This window comes from Lytechinus pictus, chromosome 3 (assembly GCF_037042905.1).
Source record: "Lytechinus pictus isolate F3 Inbred chromosome 3, Lp3.0, whole genome shotgun sequence".
Lineage (NCBI taxonomy): Eukaryota > Metazoa > Echinodermata > Echinoidea > Temnopleuroida > Toxopneustidae > Lytechinus > Lytechinus pictus.
In genome coordinates, this window is record NC_087247.1 from 32,593,158 (window position 1) to 32,610,344 (window position 17,187).

General features: G+C 35.2%; 1 protein-coding gene across 2 annotated transcripts in view; it reads right to left on the bottom strand.

Annotated features, from left to right (window-relative positions):
* Positions 1-16,245, bottom strand: part of LOC129257426 (R3H domain-containing protein 2-like) — a 31,194-nt gene extending 14,949 nt beyond the window's left edge. For both annotated transcript variants that reach the window (XM_064096843.1, XM_054895744.2), the window contains exons 1-7: positions 16,131-16,245; positions 11,892-12,560; positions 10,106-10,217; positions 7,912-8,053; positions 6,637-6,777; positions 3,417-3,522; positions 97-207 (exon numbers count right to left, since the gene is read on the bottom strand). In XM_064096843.1, coding sequence (XP_063952913.1) covers positions 97-207; positions 3,417-3,522; positions 6,637-6,777; positions 7,912-8,053; positions 10,106-10,217; positions 11,892-12,479 — 1,200 coding nt within the window. In that variant the 5' untranslated portion in view covers positions 12,480-12,560; positions 16,131-16,245. The remainder of the gene's footprint in view (positions 1-96; positions 208-3,416; positions 3,523-6,636; positions 6,778-7,911; positions 8,054-10,105; positions 10,218-11,891; positions 12,561-16,130) is intronic.
* Between the last annotated feature and the right edge of the window lie 942 nt (positions 16,246-17,187).

The following is a 17,187-nucleotide window of genomic DNA, read 5'->3' on the forward strand; positions in this document are numbered from 1 at the left end:
TTTTTTCTATAGAGTATTTGTTTTTAATTACTGGTAAAGTTGAAATTTTTTGCAAGATATTCCTAGAGGTCTATACTGATCTATAAAGGCACATACCGTAGTCACTTCTTGGTTAAAAATTCTGGCTCTTGCTTTCTCATATTCCTCATGCCTCTCTTCAAAAGACTTGCTCCTTTTATCGTCTTTTAATTCGCCCTTATCTCGGCCCTATAAAAACACATTCAGAAAAAAAATGAACGAAAAATGGAAAAAAAATCGAAATGAAGAAAATAATAATACACACACCTCTGAATTTAAATGAAAATATGAATAAGACAACTGTGTTTGGAAATCATGCAAATGTGCAATTTTGCAAGAAAAGGACAGAAAACAACAATTTTCTCTCACATAAGACAGAAAACCAAAGCATCACAACGAGATAGTGGTTACATCTATGATTTGACAACCTGTGCTCTTCAGAATTCTAATTTGCTATGATCGACTGAATTCCATAATAAAATCAAATTCTTATAAAAGGGTTTTTACTAATGTTCCTTTTTTTTAAGACAATATTTCTATTAGCAGAAAAAAATCTCCTTAATATCCCCTCCCCTCAAAAAGGTGTTTGTTGTTGCTGAGGGACAGTACTGGGTTTCATATGACATCTCGCCATCTTGGCTGATTCTGGAAAAAAGCATTTCTGTCTCATTGCCAGTCTCTGTATTGGGTGTCCCTCTCTCTGTCACGGCCTTAGTCTCCGTCTTGTACTCAGTCTTGGGTATCATTATCTTTGGTCTCAGTCTCTGTCCCTTACTCTCTGTCTCTGGTACTCTGGTTCTGTCTTGGACTCTGGCATCATTGTCTTTGGTCTCGGGAACAGTCTTGTGCGTAATTGTCTTTGGTGTCTGGTCCCTTTCTCAGTTTCTATCTTTGCCTCGGATTCAGTCTTGGACATCATTGTCTTTGGTCTCGGTATCTGTTTCTGGCTCTCTGACTCTCTCTCTCATCTCAGACTGTACCAGACCCATAACTGATAAATAACAACTGCCATTGAGAAGGCCTCTGTCATCAATGTACGTACCTTGATTTGCAATCCAAGCATCCAAATATACATTCTGAGTATGCACAGAATTTGTTAAGTGCAACATCAACCATAATACACATTATCTGGATAGCCAATCACATCATATTGCTGATTTATTGTTTTACATGTAAGTCATTTTGTTTCTTCGACCATGATGAAGCAACAGACTGATTAGAGTACTTGCAACACATGAAATCTTTTATTCCAATATTCTCAAAATGAAATCTTGATTATTTAAATCAATTTTTAATCTCCTTAATGACATAGTCCATAGGCTACAAATTTTCTTTTGTCACATATATTATGAAAAAGAAGCTGCAAATTATCTACACATGCACACCACAGTTACCATGCTACGGTTTCCATGCACAAATCTCCTCTATGTGAATACTGATAAGTGAATTGTACACGGCCATTACTCTTGCAATGAAGTGACAGATAGATGAATGAACTCAACACTAGAATTTAAATTCTACATTGGATGAAAGCTTCATATATCAATTCATGAGTCTAAAGCCTCTCTTATGCTTTGGTAAATAATACAAAAATATGTCACTGTTCCGGTTCATTAATGCAATATATGAAAATGAATGTACATATACTTATACTTAAACGGAGTTGAATGAAATGAATAAAAAGTTGTTAGTGTATCTATTTTGGTCAAAATCCCAACCAAAATCAAATTAAATGTGTATTTTTATTTTTGATACAACCCAACTTGTCAAGCCTGGAATAGGTTGATACCTTCAGGATGAGCTCCCTTTATAGTCTTCTTAGAATTAAATCTTTGTAAAACACTCTGATATTTCTGCTCTGCTCACTCGGTAGCTTCCCCACACTATCACCCCTTTATAACAAGCCTTTAGATAGCACCATAACAACACAAGGCATAAGCAATGTTGTCTCGCCCAGTTGTGGAAATAACAAGAAATATTGTGATTTGTGACGGCATGCAACAGAATTGTATCAAAAGTTCAATGTGAAATAACTGGGATGGAAAAACATTAGTTATATTTGTCATAAGAAGTCTTGTGAGTAAAATTTAATATTGACCTCAATATAACCTTTGACCTTACCATGTGAACTCCATATGCATCATAACATGCAGGTCTCCTAAGTCCTTCTACCAAGTTTGGCTTAAAAGTTACTTATGGTTGCGGAGTTATGTGTCAAAAGAAAGTCTTGCATGTAAACTTTATTGTTGACCTGAAAATGACCTTTGACCGTACCATGTGACCTCTGACTGCACCATAACATGCAGGTCTCCTAAGTACATCTAACATTGACCTCAAAATGACCTTTGACCTTACTATGTGACCTAAGACTGCACCATAACATGCAGGTTCCCGAAGTACATCTACAATCCAAGTTTGGTTGAAAAGTGACTTATTGTTGCAAAGTTATGTGTCATAATGTTTGTGACGGACGGACAACATTTGACTCCCTTAGTCTCGCCTTCACCTCTGGTGGGCGAGACAAACAAATCTTATGCATCAAATATGACTGCATAATATATTTCTTCTGAATAATTCTTTTTGATGAATTCTCCAAACGACTCAAAAACTATAACTACAAATCATATAATGAATCCCTGGATGAATTGAACTTTACTCACTTCTCTATGAACAAAACAAAAATTGTTATATATAACAGTGCTTCGCAGCCAATCAAAATCAAGAAAGTTGTTAGATCTGACAACTTGTCAAGACAAAACTGTTGATGAAACGCTCCCAAGTGCTAGTACTCGGACTTGTACTGGTCTTTGGGTGGTCCATTGAATGTGTTTTGGAGATGTGACAGATAAGATGTAACCTCCCCCATCTTCACTGATCTTGCCATAGACACTTTTTGTTATTGAATTTTATATTTCTCTTTTAGTTTCCATTACACTACTGACATTATTTCATATGACCCTGTCTAAACTTTTGTTCCCCTCATCTTCCACCTCTCCATCTCCCCTCTTCCTTCTTCTCTTTCATTTTTCTTCTTCTTCTTCTCATCCTGCTTCCTATGTTTAAATGCCTTCTCCTTGTCTCCTGCCCTCCTCCTTTTTTCCCATCTTCTTCCTCTTGTCCCATTTCTTTCTCTCCTCCCCCTTCTTCTTCCTCTTCCTTTGTAGAAAGACGTGTGTTTATCTGGCTCCAGTGTATTGTGACTTTTTGTAGTGTTTTATACAGTATTATATAAAGTTTTCTATACTAAGTGTTCTTCTTCCTCTTCTCCACTTCCTCCTCCTCCTCATCCATCATCTTCTTTGTTCTTCCTCTCTTTTTGACTCTCCAGTCTCCTAATCACTTTCTCCCACACTGTTTTCTTGTGTCCTCTCCTTACTCTCTATCACTCGCTCCCTTACCTCATCATCCTTGTCATCAAAGCTAGTGGTATCTCTCTTAAGGATCTTCTTTGCTGTGCTTTCTAAAGGCTCTTCTTTGATGTGTTCCCGGAACTTCTGCTCAGGTCTGGTGAAACAACCACACAATATTAGAATCAGCACACTATATAGCATTAATATACATGAACATTCACACCTCATTAACACATGTCACTATGACAGATAAAAATAAGGGTGCGTTACTGCTTACTTGGCAAGGACAGAATGAGCGTTTTGAAACGTTCATTGAAAATGCACTTCTACAGAGAACTGTTCATGTTCTGTTTTTTTTTCTTAGGTAAATGCACTGTTGACCCAGGAGAGGTCAAATTGGCAAGTGCAATTTTCATAAAAGAGCACCATATCATGTTGCCCTCCCGATTAAACCTGAAATGTGTCTTTTGTAATGATGTCATTTATACATGTTTAGAACCAATGTTGCATTTATGCTGCTCAAGAAACCTTTGTTCTGTAGAAACGCTTTTCATAAAGTAACATACCTTTTTTGTAAGTTTACAATCTGCAATGAAGACTGGTGCTTAAATTTACGGTTGGTGTTTAAATGAAAATGAGAGTACACAAACATATTTTAAACTAAATTGCATAAAAATCTGATTTTGGGCCTGAAAATTAGAAGCATAAATGAGCTTAAGACTCATTTCCTGAAGATGACAGGTTTTAATCATTGAAAACTACTTCAAAATATGTCTACTGACAATGCATTTTCTCAATAAAAACCACATCAACTGTTCGATGAAGAAATATCAGCATTTCACTGTAGACATTGATGAATTCCCCCTGGATTCTTTCAATGCATGAGATATCTTGCTTTGAATGAGCATCCAATTCATGCATCTGCTCTTCAAATAATCACATTCCTTGATGACAGCAACATCAGAACGGGATGCATTATGTTTTGAAAACGAGCTTTTTCCAGATTATACAGTATTTGTTTTTATGTAGATTTATATCAACAGCCTTCTGAAACTTACAAATTTATCAATAATAGACTGATTGTAATAACTAGGTTTTAACGAGAAGGGGATGTAGTACTACTTCTCGAAAGCAAGCTTTTTGCTTTTGCCACGTACAGTTTTTTTATTTGTGTAAATTTTGTGTGTCTTGACAACTTTTGCCTTTTTTTTATTGGTCCATGTCCATAACACAAGTTTCATCAGAAGGGGATATACAATGTATAACCTTTTGAAATCAACTTTCTTTCTTCTCTCATCAAGTATTGGCTATACTGTTACATTCATGTATGATTTGTATATATTTTGGTTTGTATATTGATTTTTTAAATGATTGAATAAAATGAATTGAAATGAATTTACATCAACAACTATTTTTAATACTAGCTTTTCCTTATCCATGTATACCCTTTTTACACACGCTAAAATTTCCTTAACCCCGTACTATAGGTGGGGCTAAATTGCCATTTAGCCCCACCTATAGTACGGGGTTAAGCTTAGCCCACTTTCTTTTTACACAGCATTTTTGCAAAGTGGGCTAACCCCACCTTTAGTACGGGATTATTTGGCCCTCCAAAAAAGCAGGGTTATCCCTGCAATTGCGGTGCAAAGAGCGATAGTATGGGGTTAAGATCGCTAGTGTAAAACGAAAGTGGGCTAAGCGCTCCCATTCATGCCCCGCAACAGAGCCGGCCCTGTTGTCCAATCAGAGGTAAGCATAATGAATATTCATGAACAGCGAACACGGCGATGAGAATCAAGCAAATAACGTAATTAGGTCTATCATATAGCCGGTAAACAATATCCCATTGAAGAACTTGTAATACGAATGATCGACAAATGTATTTAAAGCGAGCGCAATTTTGGATATGACCCCTCAGTGCGCTCGTGAATATTCATGAGCTACCACTAGTGCGGGGTTAGTGAGTTTCGTGTGTGAAAAGCAAGCATTCCTTATCCGGGGTTAGCAATAACAATTTGGCATGTGTGAAAGGGAAAAAATAGTACGGGGTTAAGGATAGTACGGGGTTAGCGATAGTCCGGGGCTAAGAAAATCCTGTGTAAAAAGGGTAGTACAGTATTGGCCTTTCCCTAAAGTCATATTGACAGACATGAATTCCTGTTTGTTTCAGGTGTCTTTTTGATAACAACAGTCTTTTCTGAATATTATAAGGAGTGTATTACCTTTTGAAACCAGGATTTTCCATAATGTATTTGCATTTATGTAATTTTATGTTTAAACAAAACTTTTTGAAACTAACATTCTTTTGTTTGGTGTTTTGTTGACAACCTCAACCTTTACCCACTGGTCCATACCACGAATGCCAACTCAATTTTCATCAGAAGGGAATGTATAATCTTTTAAAATCAAGGTTTTTTTTTTGTTTCTCTCACCCAAGTATTGACTTTTAATTGAATTTACATCAACAACTATTTTAATATGAGCTTTTCTTTATCCAAGTACAGTAGTGGCTCTTACATAAATTAATATCAAAAGACATTTGAACCTTACATTCCTGTTTGTGTTTGATGTCTGTTTGACAACCACAGTCTTTCCTGATTTGCCAGCATTATGATCATTAACTCAATTTTCATCACAAGGAGACGTGTTACCTTTTGAAACCAAACTTTTCCTTTCCCAATATACATTATTGAGTCTTCTGTAATTCATGTTTATTTACCTTTTAAACCTAACAGTCTTATGTTTGACGTCTTGTTGACGACCACAACCTTTCCCGATTGATCAACATTTTGACCAATAACTTAACTTTTATCAGAAGGGGATGTACTACCAGTTGACACTGACCTTTTCCTATCCCCCATTACAGTATTTGCTTTTACATGATTTTACGTCAATGACCATTTGAAACTTACATTCTTGTGTTTGACGTCTTGTTGACAACCACAGCCTTTCCCGATTGATCAACGTTTGATCAATAACTTAACTTTTATCAGAAGGGGATGTAATACCATTTGAAACTGATTTTTGCCTATCCACCCCTACAGTATTTGCTTTCACATGATTTTACGTCAATGACCATTTGAAACTTACATTCTTGTGTTTGGTGTCTTGTTGACAACCACAGCCTTTCCCGATTGATCAACGTTTGATCAATAACTTAACTTTTATCAGAAGGGGATGTAATACCATTTGAAACTGATTTTTTCCTATCCACCCCTACAGTATTTGCTTTCACATGATTTTACGTCAATGACCATTTGAAACTTACATTCTTGTGTTTGGTGTCTTGTTGACGACCACAGCTTTCCCTGATTGATCCACATTGTGATCTAGTCCAAAGTAGGCGGCCACTCTGTGGACAATCATCCGATGATAGGACGTCATTGGTGGGAACTTGAGCATGTGCTCACTGCCAAAAGAAATGGAGAGAAAAAAAAAATTACATGAGAGTCAGTATGCTCTACTGTCTTCATAGTGACCTTCTTTTTTTAATATCAAATCATAATTTACAAAATACATGAAAGCCAGTCTAGAAATGTTTAAAACCTAAATATTACATGACAATTATATAATCAAATGTATGTAAGAGGGGGAATGAATACAGAACCATCCTCAAAATAACCCCTTTAAAATTTCTCAATAAATGAAAAACTGAATAAAAATCAAAGCATTATAATGTCTGGGAGGTGATACACAAAGGCTAAAAGTTATGCTTAAGTGCCAATGCACACATAATATTTAACATGTAATCTCATTGATGGTGCATTATACAAGTGTAACTAGGGATTTAAGTGCAAGTTTAGTCAGATTAAAATCTTGGTGAAACACCCCCCCCCCCCCCCTCTACTAATATTCAAGACTTAATATTTCTAATAAAAATAAAATCCTTATACAAAATAATATAATAATAAAACATGTGCAAAAACAGGATTGATAAAGTTGTTTAAAAAGGTGGTCATCTTTTACTTTATTACATTAAGTCTCTCAGATATCATTCTCTGTAAAAAAAATATATATATATATTTCTCATATGGATTTTTTCTTTCCTTTGCACTTTGATTTTTCTTTTTTATACAAATGTTATCACAATTTCATGGAATATTGTATTGTACATATTTAAATTTTGTGTCATAGACTGTGTTAATTATTCAGTTATGTATTGTCGAAAAATGTGTATTATAGTGATTTCAATAAAGAAACCCTGTGGAAGGGTTAAAAAGAAAGAAAAAGTTGTTTAAAAAATAATTCATATGGTGAGATTGAAAATTATAACATATATACAATGAGAAGAATAAGCAAGGGTTAGCCAAATAGATATATATATATTTGGAAATAAATAAATGAAAAATATATATAAAAACTAAATACATAAATAAAAACCCTACACAATAATATAAACTTGAATTCTGTCAGGTGAATGACTCGAATATGCCACACCCAAGAAAGTGTCATATTTCAATGCTTCAATCTGATTACAAACACAATCTCTTTAATATCTGTTTACTTTGAGAAGATTATATTATATGAATAATAATCAACTTACTCAGACTGTATGAATCTGGTGAGCTCATTCTCAAGTTTGAGTAGCATGGTTCGGTCATTGGCCTTTTGTAGAGTATCAACGATGAACTGGTGCAGGTCAACTCCACTGGAATCTGTGTAGATTTCTCTCTCTTGACTAGGTTCTGTAGCAAGATGACGGTAATATTAATTAAATAGTGATAAGAATAAATTTACCTTACATCAAATGTCGGTAGGAATTATTTTGTTCTCTCCAAAGTCCCCCTAATGTAGATTTGATTCCCTATGACATCACCTACCCTATTTTTTTTTTTTTTACAGAATAAACCAAGAGTTCTCCTTAATGTTGATTTTCCTCTGGTAGCTTTGAATATAGGCAGAAAATAATTATTATTATATGACAATAATCATAATGATAATCATAATAATAACCATAATCATAATGACTACCACTTTTACTATTACTATAATTAGTCAATTTGACTATTGTTCCCTTACTTTATTGCTGTTTTTCTTTTCGCTTAAAATCTATCCGTGGGTCAAACTTTCAGTTAGGAAAACTTTGTACAGGATCCAAGGAAATTGTTCAAGCCCACCTCTCATACCCCTACAATAAAAGTAATGAAATGACTTTTAAAAAGTATACTTTCTTGAAGGCAGTCATTAATATAAAAAAAAATCTTAAAGTTTCTCAGAAAAATGGTCAAAAATAATTATTATTTCAATAAAGGGCAGTGCTTCAGGCGCTTTCTTTTTGAGGGAGGTTTGAAAACATTGATGGAAAAAATACAAACTGTCTATTGTTACTCTGAATAGCAAAAAAATAATAAACTTGTCATCAATTACAAATCTACAAGAGACGTTATCTGACATTTTGAGCCATAACTATTAAAGGTTTCAAACAATAGGTTTTTATACTAAATGGTGCAAAATGATATAAAACAAAAACACAACAAGGGCAAACAGGTGCAAAGGGATCCATCTATCCAATAATATGCAACAACAACAACTGTAAAATGCTAAAAGTAATGTCCGTTGGGGATTGTTATAAAAATATAATTCTAGTGATTGACTACAGTTTCAAGTATGACATGAGTGGGAAGGATTGACGTCAGAGTGGTTACACTGAAGTAGGAGATTGCCATATTAAGATACTTAACTTTTAAAGATAGATTGTAAATTTGAGATAATTCATCACAACAATACAGGAGCTTTGGTATGGAACAGACATTATACAGAGAAACAATGAGGATCTAAAGTGTGATTGTATACCGCTAAAAATCTCTCTCCTCAAGGGATGTATAGATTCACACTCCCTTTGGGTGTTATACTATCTCTGAGTTTACACAATTTCCTATTGATCTTTGTGCAACAGTTTGAAATATAATGTAAACGATAATACCTAAGGTTTGTTGAAAGAAACTCGTTTCGAATTGATAGTAAACATTCAATTCAATGTTGCAATATATAGATCAATTACTACTCATCTAACCCTTCATTTTTCTTATGTGCCTAGTTGAAATAGAATATTTCTAGATCTAGATAGTGCAATATGCATGTAAATGCCTATTTGGTAGCAAAATAAGTTTATACTTTTATCAATAGAAGCAAAGGGTCCTATCTTGTACGTGTAAAGGTAGCTACAGATTCCAATCAAACTAAAATTGCAAACTAAATGCCCTATCTCTAAACCTACACAATCTTAGATAGATTATAATATAATTTGAATCTTGAAAGACAAGGAAGTGAAAAAAGCATTTACAGAGTTTTTCTTCTTTGATGTTCACTGATACAATGTGTATTATTAAATTTGAATTGAATATAGTCACTAAATTGTAGTATCATCATGAATGCTTGTATACATAACCTCTATACTCTTTAATTTGTTTTTTGCAATCTATTTCTGAATGAAGAAGTAAACAAAACAAATTTCCACTATGGGCAATTAAATTCTGTACCGCTCAGAAAAACAGTAATGGGCTGATGAGGGCTAATCAGCCCATACATAGAGAAAAAAATATTGAATTGAATTGAAGAATATGATTGAATTGATATACCATGCATTAGAGTAAATATGAATACCATTCTGACCCATAAAACCAATCGATTTGTTTCATATCAGAAGATTCAAATCATTTGAAACAGATCGCTTGAAATTCAATCCCATTCCCAGAATCTTACTGAGCAATGTCGTCTGGACTGATTGATTTTATTACCTCTTGAGAGAGCTGGCTCACTGCGAGCCTCTAGACTGGCCTGCTTGTGGACTCGGTTTGACGGTGTCTCACCACTCAGCTGGTGAGGAAGCCTTCGTATCCTCTTATCATCCTGTTGAGACAAGACATCACGCTTTAATTGGGCTCTGTGTCAACAAGCTACAAGTGCGTTTTACAAGCTCAATGCACTCTTCCATATGAATGGATGGAGAGGAAGCACAGAAGTCACCTAACACGTGATACAAATACAGGGATCATCTCATAAAACAAATAATCAGTGATTTTCACTGTCTATTCCTTGCATCTGATTGGCTAAGAGCAAATTTGTCTACAAAAATCAAAGATTTTTTTGTTTCATGAAACACTCCTTTAGACTCTGTTTCATGACAAACAAATAGTGATTTTCACTGACTATTGTTATAAACTACCCGAATCCTTGCATCTGATTGGCTCAAAGCAAATTTGACAGTGAAAATTACTTTATGTTTTATGAAACACTCCCTTGGGTTCTGTATCCATAGGATCAATCACTGAGCTTTGTGTTTCTGGACCCAGATATTTTTTAACGAGAAATTCTTTCCAAATCAGAAAATATAATTTTTGTGGTCAGTGTGGAAGTATTTCTAAAATTTAGTAATACTCCTGACAGAAAATGCCCGCAAACCAGTAGGTGCTATTCGAAAACATATTGTATAAGAACTTTTATAGGGATTTCTCTAAGGCTGCCAGGATTTTTGCAGTGTGAACGCAATTTACATGAACCTTTGATGCAAGGCAAGATGAATGAGCATCTTTCGCTATACAAATACAAGGATCTTGTTGCAGGATAACTATAAGAACTTTACCTCCATGTCGTACAGGTAGAGGTGAATGACATTTAATTATCTGGTATTTGAGCACAGAATACATTTCCATCATTTACAGGTATTTTTCTGATTGGGTAGATGTGAATGAACCTACATGTAGATAAGGGTTTCCTCACAGGGAGTAGGTTTGATTTATGATCCATGGAAACATTGCAATTCTAGCCATTCAAACTACTGATGTGGATGAAGTGTGTCAGCCAAGATACTAAACTCTTACAAAAAAGCTGACTGACATTTAAAAGTTAAAATCCTTTAGTTTTATCTAATCATGATATAATAAATAAATTTCAAGTCAATTCCCGTAATCAATTTGGCACATGGGCTAAGTACTACCACATGGCAGAAAAAATAAAAACCAATAAATTGTGATTTTGTTTACTGTATTATACATGTACATGATATTTCATGGTAGATCAATGACACCAAATGTTCTATTGAAATTCTATCAAACTTCAATATTCTTATTCTTAGGAATTAATACAAATAATTTCACCCATTTGGTACCCCCTTTAAACGCAATGGTTTGTCAAAACAAAAAATAATGTTATTTGCGACTGGTATCATCAATCAATATCACCTGGCTCTTTGACATATTGTTACGTTTGTTTAATCACTGTACATGAGATAGAATGTGTCAACAATACACCTACAGAGCTTCAAATTAGCAATTTCCCAGGCCAGCTAAAAGTAATGCCTCCACAGCGTAGGTGGACACTGAAAAGTCTCTTTGTTGTAATTTTATCTGTATTTGTGCAATTAATTGCTAATAACAAAACAAATTACATTGGCAGCCTACGTGATGGTGTAAGTTCCCTTAGAAACAACCTACACATAATTTAGTGAAGCTATATCATTGTGTTACAACAACAAAATGAATCTGAAAACATATCACTTGTTTTCGTCTTTACGTATGGACTCACCTCACCAAAGTTGAGTTCAGGAGTAGATGGTGGCGACATATCATCTGAAACAGGCTGGCTTCTTAACAGAAACTTCTTTGCATTGGCTCTCCGTCTTGACGATGAATCTGCCTCCTCTTGCGACGTTTGTCTCCTCAACCTGGAATTCCCCTCCCCTTCTGACTTGGCCCCTTCTTCCGAACCCATACGCCTTCCCAACTTGGGGTTGCGTCCCCCGCCCGACTTTCCCGAACAGTCATGTTTCTTGTTCTGGCCCTCGGAATTCCGCCCTCCCGGCGAGTCCTTTTTCATCGATTCAAACGAGCGCTCTTTGCGCAACCGTCCCCTCCCATTCCCATCCTTCCCTTTGTCGCTGTCAAAGGAGCGATCAAAGGAGTTCTTCTTGGTAAGCATGGCATTGCGTTTGCTTTCCTGTTTCTTTAGGTCATTGTTTTTGGTGGCACTTTGGGGCTTAGATTCCTGTTTACTGGATTCTGTCTTACTGTAGGTTGTCGTGTCTGGTACGTCAATCCGTATTTCTGCTATGTCGGGCACATCTGCTACCTTGTCCTTGCCATTCTTCTCTCCTATCGAAATCTTTGGATCCATGGTGGTCTTGGGTTAGCCGCAGAAATTCAGGATCTAGTCTTCTAGCTCTACCTCTTGTACGTGATGATTGCTGACAGGCATCTATGAATTCAACAAAAAAAGATTTACAATGAAGTGTCAAAAGTGTTGCTCCTTTAATCAGAATAATTCTACAAATCATTCTCTAATTATGTGAAAAAATTCTTGAGTCACACTCATAAAAAAAATGTACCTTTCATTAAGATTTGGTAAGGCCAAATTGGCCTTGGAGCATAAGAAGGTGAGAGCATAACTAAATTAGTAAATTTTGTAAGATTATGGCAAGAAATACTTTTCTTATAATGTCAACTCGATTACAAAAACCTATGAACCTCTACTGCAATTCTTATTTGCTAGGGGAAAAATCTTAACTTGACAGCAGATTTCAATAGCTCATCAAGTACATGTACTTCTGGAGGTGGGGAGGGAGGGAGGGGGGGGGGGCATTACATTACGCTTGATATTTATGACCGATTGTAATTTTTTTGTACATTGTTTGCCACAGAATACAGTTACGGTTAATCATACAAATGATTGTTTTCTTATGTGTTACCAGTGACTAAACTTTGCTAGTTTTGACTTATCTGACTCAGCACTATGATCATTTAATTTAGCTCCATCCTAAGGAATTTACTTCAGTTATGAGGTTAAAATAATAAAACAAATATTTTACTTTAAATATTAATCATTCTTAAAAATCTTTTTTTTCTATCCATTCATTCATTAATTCACTCACTCATTCACTTAAGTCTATTTTTCTATTAATTTATTTTTTCATCTATTTTCTTATTCATTCATTCATTCATTCATTCACTCACTCGCTCACTCACTCACTCATATATAAACCCCTCAAAAAAAGTTTGGAAATCTGAGTTTGGCCATTAATTTCTCCCAGCTCCCAATTTTACACAATGCATATTTGATATCATTCAAAAAATCATTTAATTCTCTTTAAAATGGTACCATGCTTATTATGATCATGCCATCACGAAAAGAGCAGGATTCAAAAGTGTTGGATGAGTTCTGAATTGAAAAGCTGCAAAACGAGCAGAAATAGTCATGAAGGGAAGAACATGATTCTTTTGTCTGAGTCAAAAGACATGAAAATCCATTCAAATCAAGCCCCAGCTTCTTCATTTTTGATGTTTTTTTGCGGTTTATGTAGTGATGGTTCTGTGAGATGACATGGTTTGAGTTGTGGTTTGAAATACCAATGCATGTTTGTTATGTGTTTGCTTGTGCAGAGGTATGTTTGATTCCATGTTAAAAAACCGCTGAGAAATTCACTCATCACCACGGATAAAAAGAACAGTGACTTTCAATGTTGTGTCATTTTGCAACTTTTGAATTTTGACCTTGCCCCACATTTCAAGGCACTGCACCTCCATTTGAACCATAATCATATCATGGAGGGTATCATTTTAAAGAGAATTAAATGATCTATTCATTGGTATCAATAACACATTAATATTCACTAAAACCGAGGAGGGATTGTCGATCAAAGTCAGATTTCCTAACTTTTTTTGAGGAGTTTATATTTATTCATTATTCAATCATTAATTTATTTACTTATTTTTTTCAATTACTCAATGACTTACATCCTCAGTCACTAATTGATTCATTTCTATTTATTCATAATCATTTTTAATTTTACATATTTTGGGGGGTAATCAGTGGGCTTCAATTAGTTGTTCTAAACCCCAATGTATTTATCAATTATTCAATCATTCTTTTTCTCAAACATGAATAAAAATAATACTCGATCCAGTCTGCATCCTCAAATTCATCAAAGGGGTATCAGATAGCGATAGTGACAATCAGTTCCGCCTGTCTTCATGCCCGCATTGCCATTTTAAATCTCTCCAAGTATACTACACCCCCACAATCACACCCTTCCAGCATCATTACTTCAACTCTTCAACTTAATAGTCTCTTCATGTGTAACTGATTCTTCACAGGGCCCTGTAACATATATACTAGCGATTGATCGTGGGGTTGATTTCTACGATTGATTGCATTGATTATTGTGTATGATCGATTGTAAAATTAGCCCCACGATAAGTCAATGAAGATATGCTATGGGGTCCTTTAGCACAAAAAAGGGGCCCCAGTCAAGTGTAAAGTTATCTTAACTTAATAACAAAAGCTTTATGAAATGGCCCCCTGGTCCTTTTTTTTTAAACTTGTCTTTTTATAGATTCTGTCCCGTTTGTTAGACTGTTCATGAAGGTAGTAGAGAGAATTTTAAAGGTCAGTTTACAATCAAGTGGGGAAGGAGTATTAACTTTCAGAGACTGATAGGATCCAAGGTAAATTGGAAGGTCCATGAATGTTTCAAGCAGTACAGTTTTACACATTAAAGGCCAGGTCCAATGCAATAACAAAGATAAGAACAAAGGAGAAATTCAAGAAATTCAAGCATTCAAGCAAAAACTCTGGATTTTTCTAAAGACATTATACTGCACCTGTATCCCTATGTTTCACTTTTGCAACCCTAGACTACAGATAATAAAATTGGTTGGCATTCATCCGAATCTTTTTATCAGTCAATTTTGGTTTTAAAAAAACCTGATTTTTACATTTTTGCTGAAAATTACTACAAGTCCTATTCTATACATAACTAGATTTCTAGGCAGTAATCTATTTTAGTTTCTGAGATATCTGGCGATTTTCATGGCAATGCCATACAAATTGTTGCTAAAATGCGCAAATCTGTGTACTGTGGCAAAGCAAACAACAGCTGCACGCACTTAATATGCAAATGTGGGATCAACCAAACCGTCGTATCTGCACTACATGACTTTGCACATGAAAGACGGTTTTAGAACGTTTTACTTGATCGCATGCATTGAAATCGCGGGTGGTCAGGGTTGTTGTAGCCCCTATGGCATTTTTGTACAGGGAAAATCTGAACTGCTCAGACGGAAATTACAAGCATATAGCTCTCCTGAAATTTTTTTCTCTGATTCTTAGTTTTATGTTAAAATAAAGATACCAATGCCAAGCAATTATATTTATCTTTCCAACCATGTAATTTTCTAGCAATGAAATGTTGTAAAGGCTGGTGAACAAAGTGTGGAAATTACGGTAAACTTTGAAGCTGATTTCCTCTAAAATGGGTTTGCACGGTCGTATGTGTGATACAACGGTTCGGATGACCGCCGAGGGTTTAGATGCTTTCAGATTAATTTCAACTTAGAGAATGTCAGGTATTCTCTGATCAAGAAATTTACATGATCTACCCATATCGGAAAATACCAGATATATTTTGCCAGTGTGAAAGCCAATTATTTGCAATATTCTGAAAGAAAACACCTGCTAAATAGTAGGTACAGGTCAAAATTACAAGAACTTCACAGGGAATTTTCCAAGATCGAAGGTGTGTGAAAGCAAATCACAAGATTTTTTCAATCAAGAAAGTTGTTGGAGGAGCCAAGAGCTGCTCAGTTAGCACTATTTTCAATTGAGCATCTCATCTGCAATCTGACCATACGGCACGCATGGTTATAACGTTATAATGACTCAAGGGTCTGGTTTGGGTGGACACTACAAATAATCATCAGGCACTTTGAGGCCAGAACAATTCTTATTATATATATTACAGGTATTTTGGTATTTGATGGCACAACTTACCATTCCACTGGATGTCTTCTCAGATTTGGTAGGTTATGTTGTATCGTTTTCTTGCACATATTTTCTTTAATGTGATGATGACAGTGTCATTCTGATTATATGAATAGTTCTACCTGAAAGAGGAGCAAAAAAAGACATATAGTCAGAATTAATGTATTGCTATGGAAATATATAGATATAAAAAAGAATCCATCATCCAATTTATGATATAAGCACATTTGCATAATCTCATTTTTAGAAAAAGTGCCCCCCCCCCCTTTAGCACCAGTTTCATGGCAATTTTCAAAACCAATATAAATGCGACATGGGTCAGCATTTCAGTATCCGAGATTGTTGTGGTTTTAATACGACATTATATTCATATAAAAAAAAGACGTTATATTCATAATTTGTGTTTTGTTTTTAATTACAGTATAAAAGAAGAACAGTCATATTTAGACATAACTTGAAACTGTTTAGCAAAATAAGGAAATTCAAAGTTAAATAGAGGCCCTATAATTTACCAATAACGGCCACTATACTGGTTAAAATCTCTCCAGAAATGTCAGCATCTAGCTAATTATTTTGTGCGTGATTGTGCTAGATATATCAGCCATACAGAATCTCAAGTCTGACTTGCAGATGGAAAAGGTAGCGGAGTGGAAGAAATCAGGTCTGAATTATACCACCCTAGAGGATTAGCCTTGTTCAAGGCTGCTAGGATGATATGAAGCATGAAGCGAGATTGATTAGGATGGCCTACAAGCAAGATGACCAAGTTGAGGCAGGGGTCAAGACTAAAGGACAGTGCAGTTGGAGGACACAAGACAATGAACATGATGGTGAAGGTATATATCATATCTAAATTTGAGCCCATAATAATAATGCATTGTGGTATGCAGAGCCCAGCTGCAATGCTAAGCTGGAAGACAAGATATGTAATGCTAAGCTGTTGTTATCATTATTACTACACTGTAAAAACTGCGGTGTTAAAACTGACACCAGTTGGTGTTAATAGGGGAGCACACCCCGAGGTGTTAAAATTACACCCTAGAGATTAAAAATAACACCTAAGTGT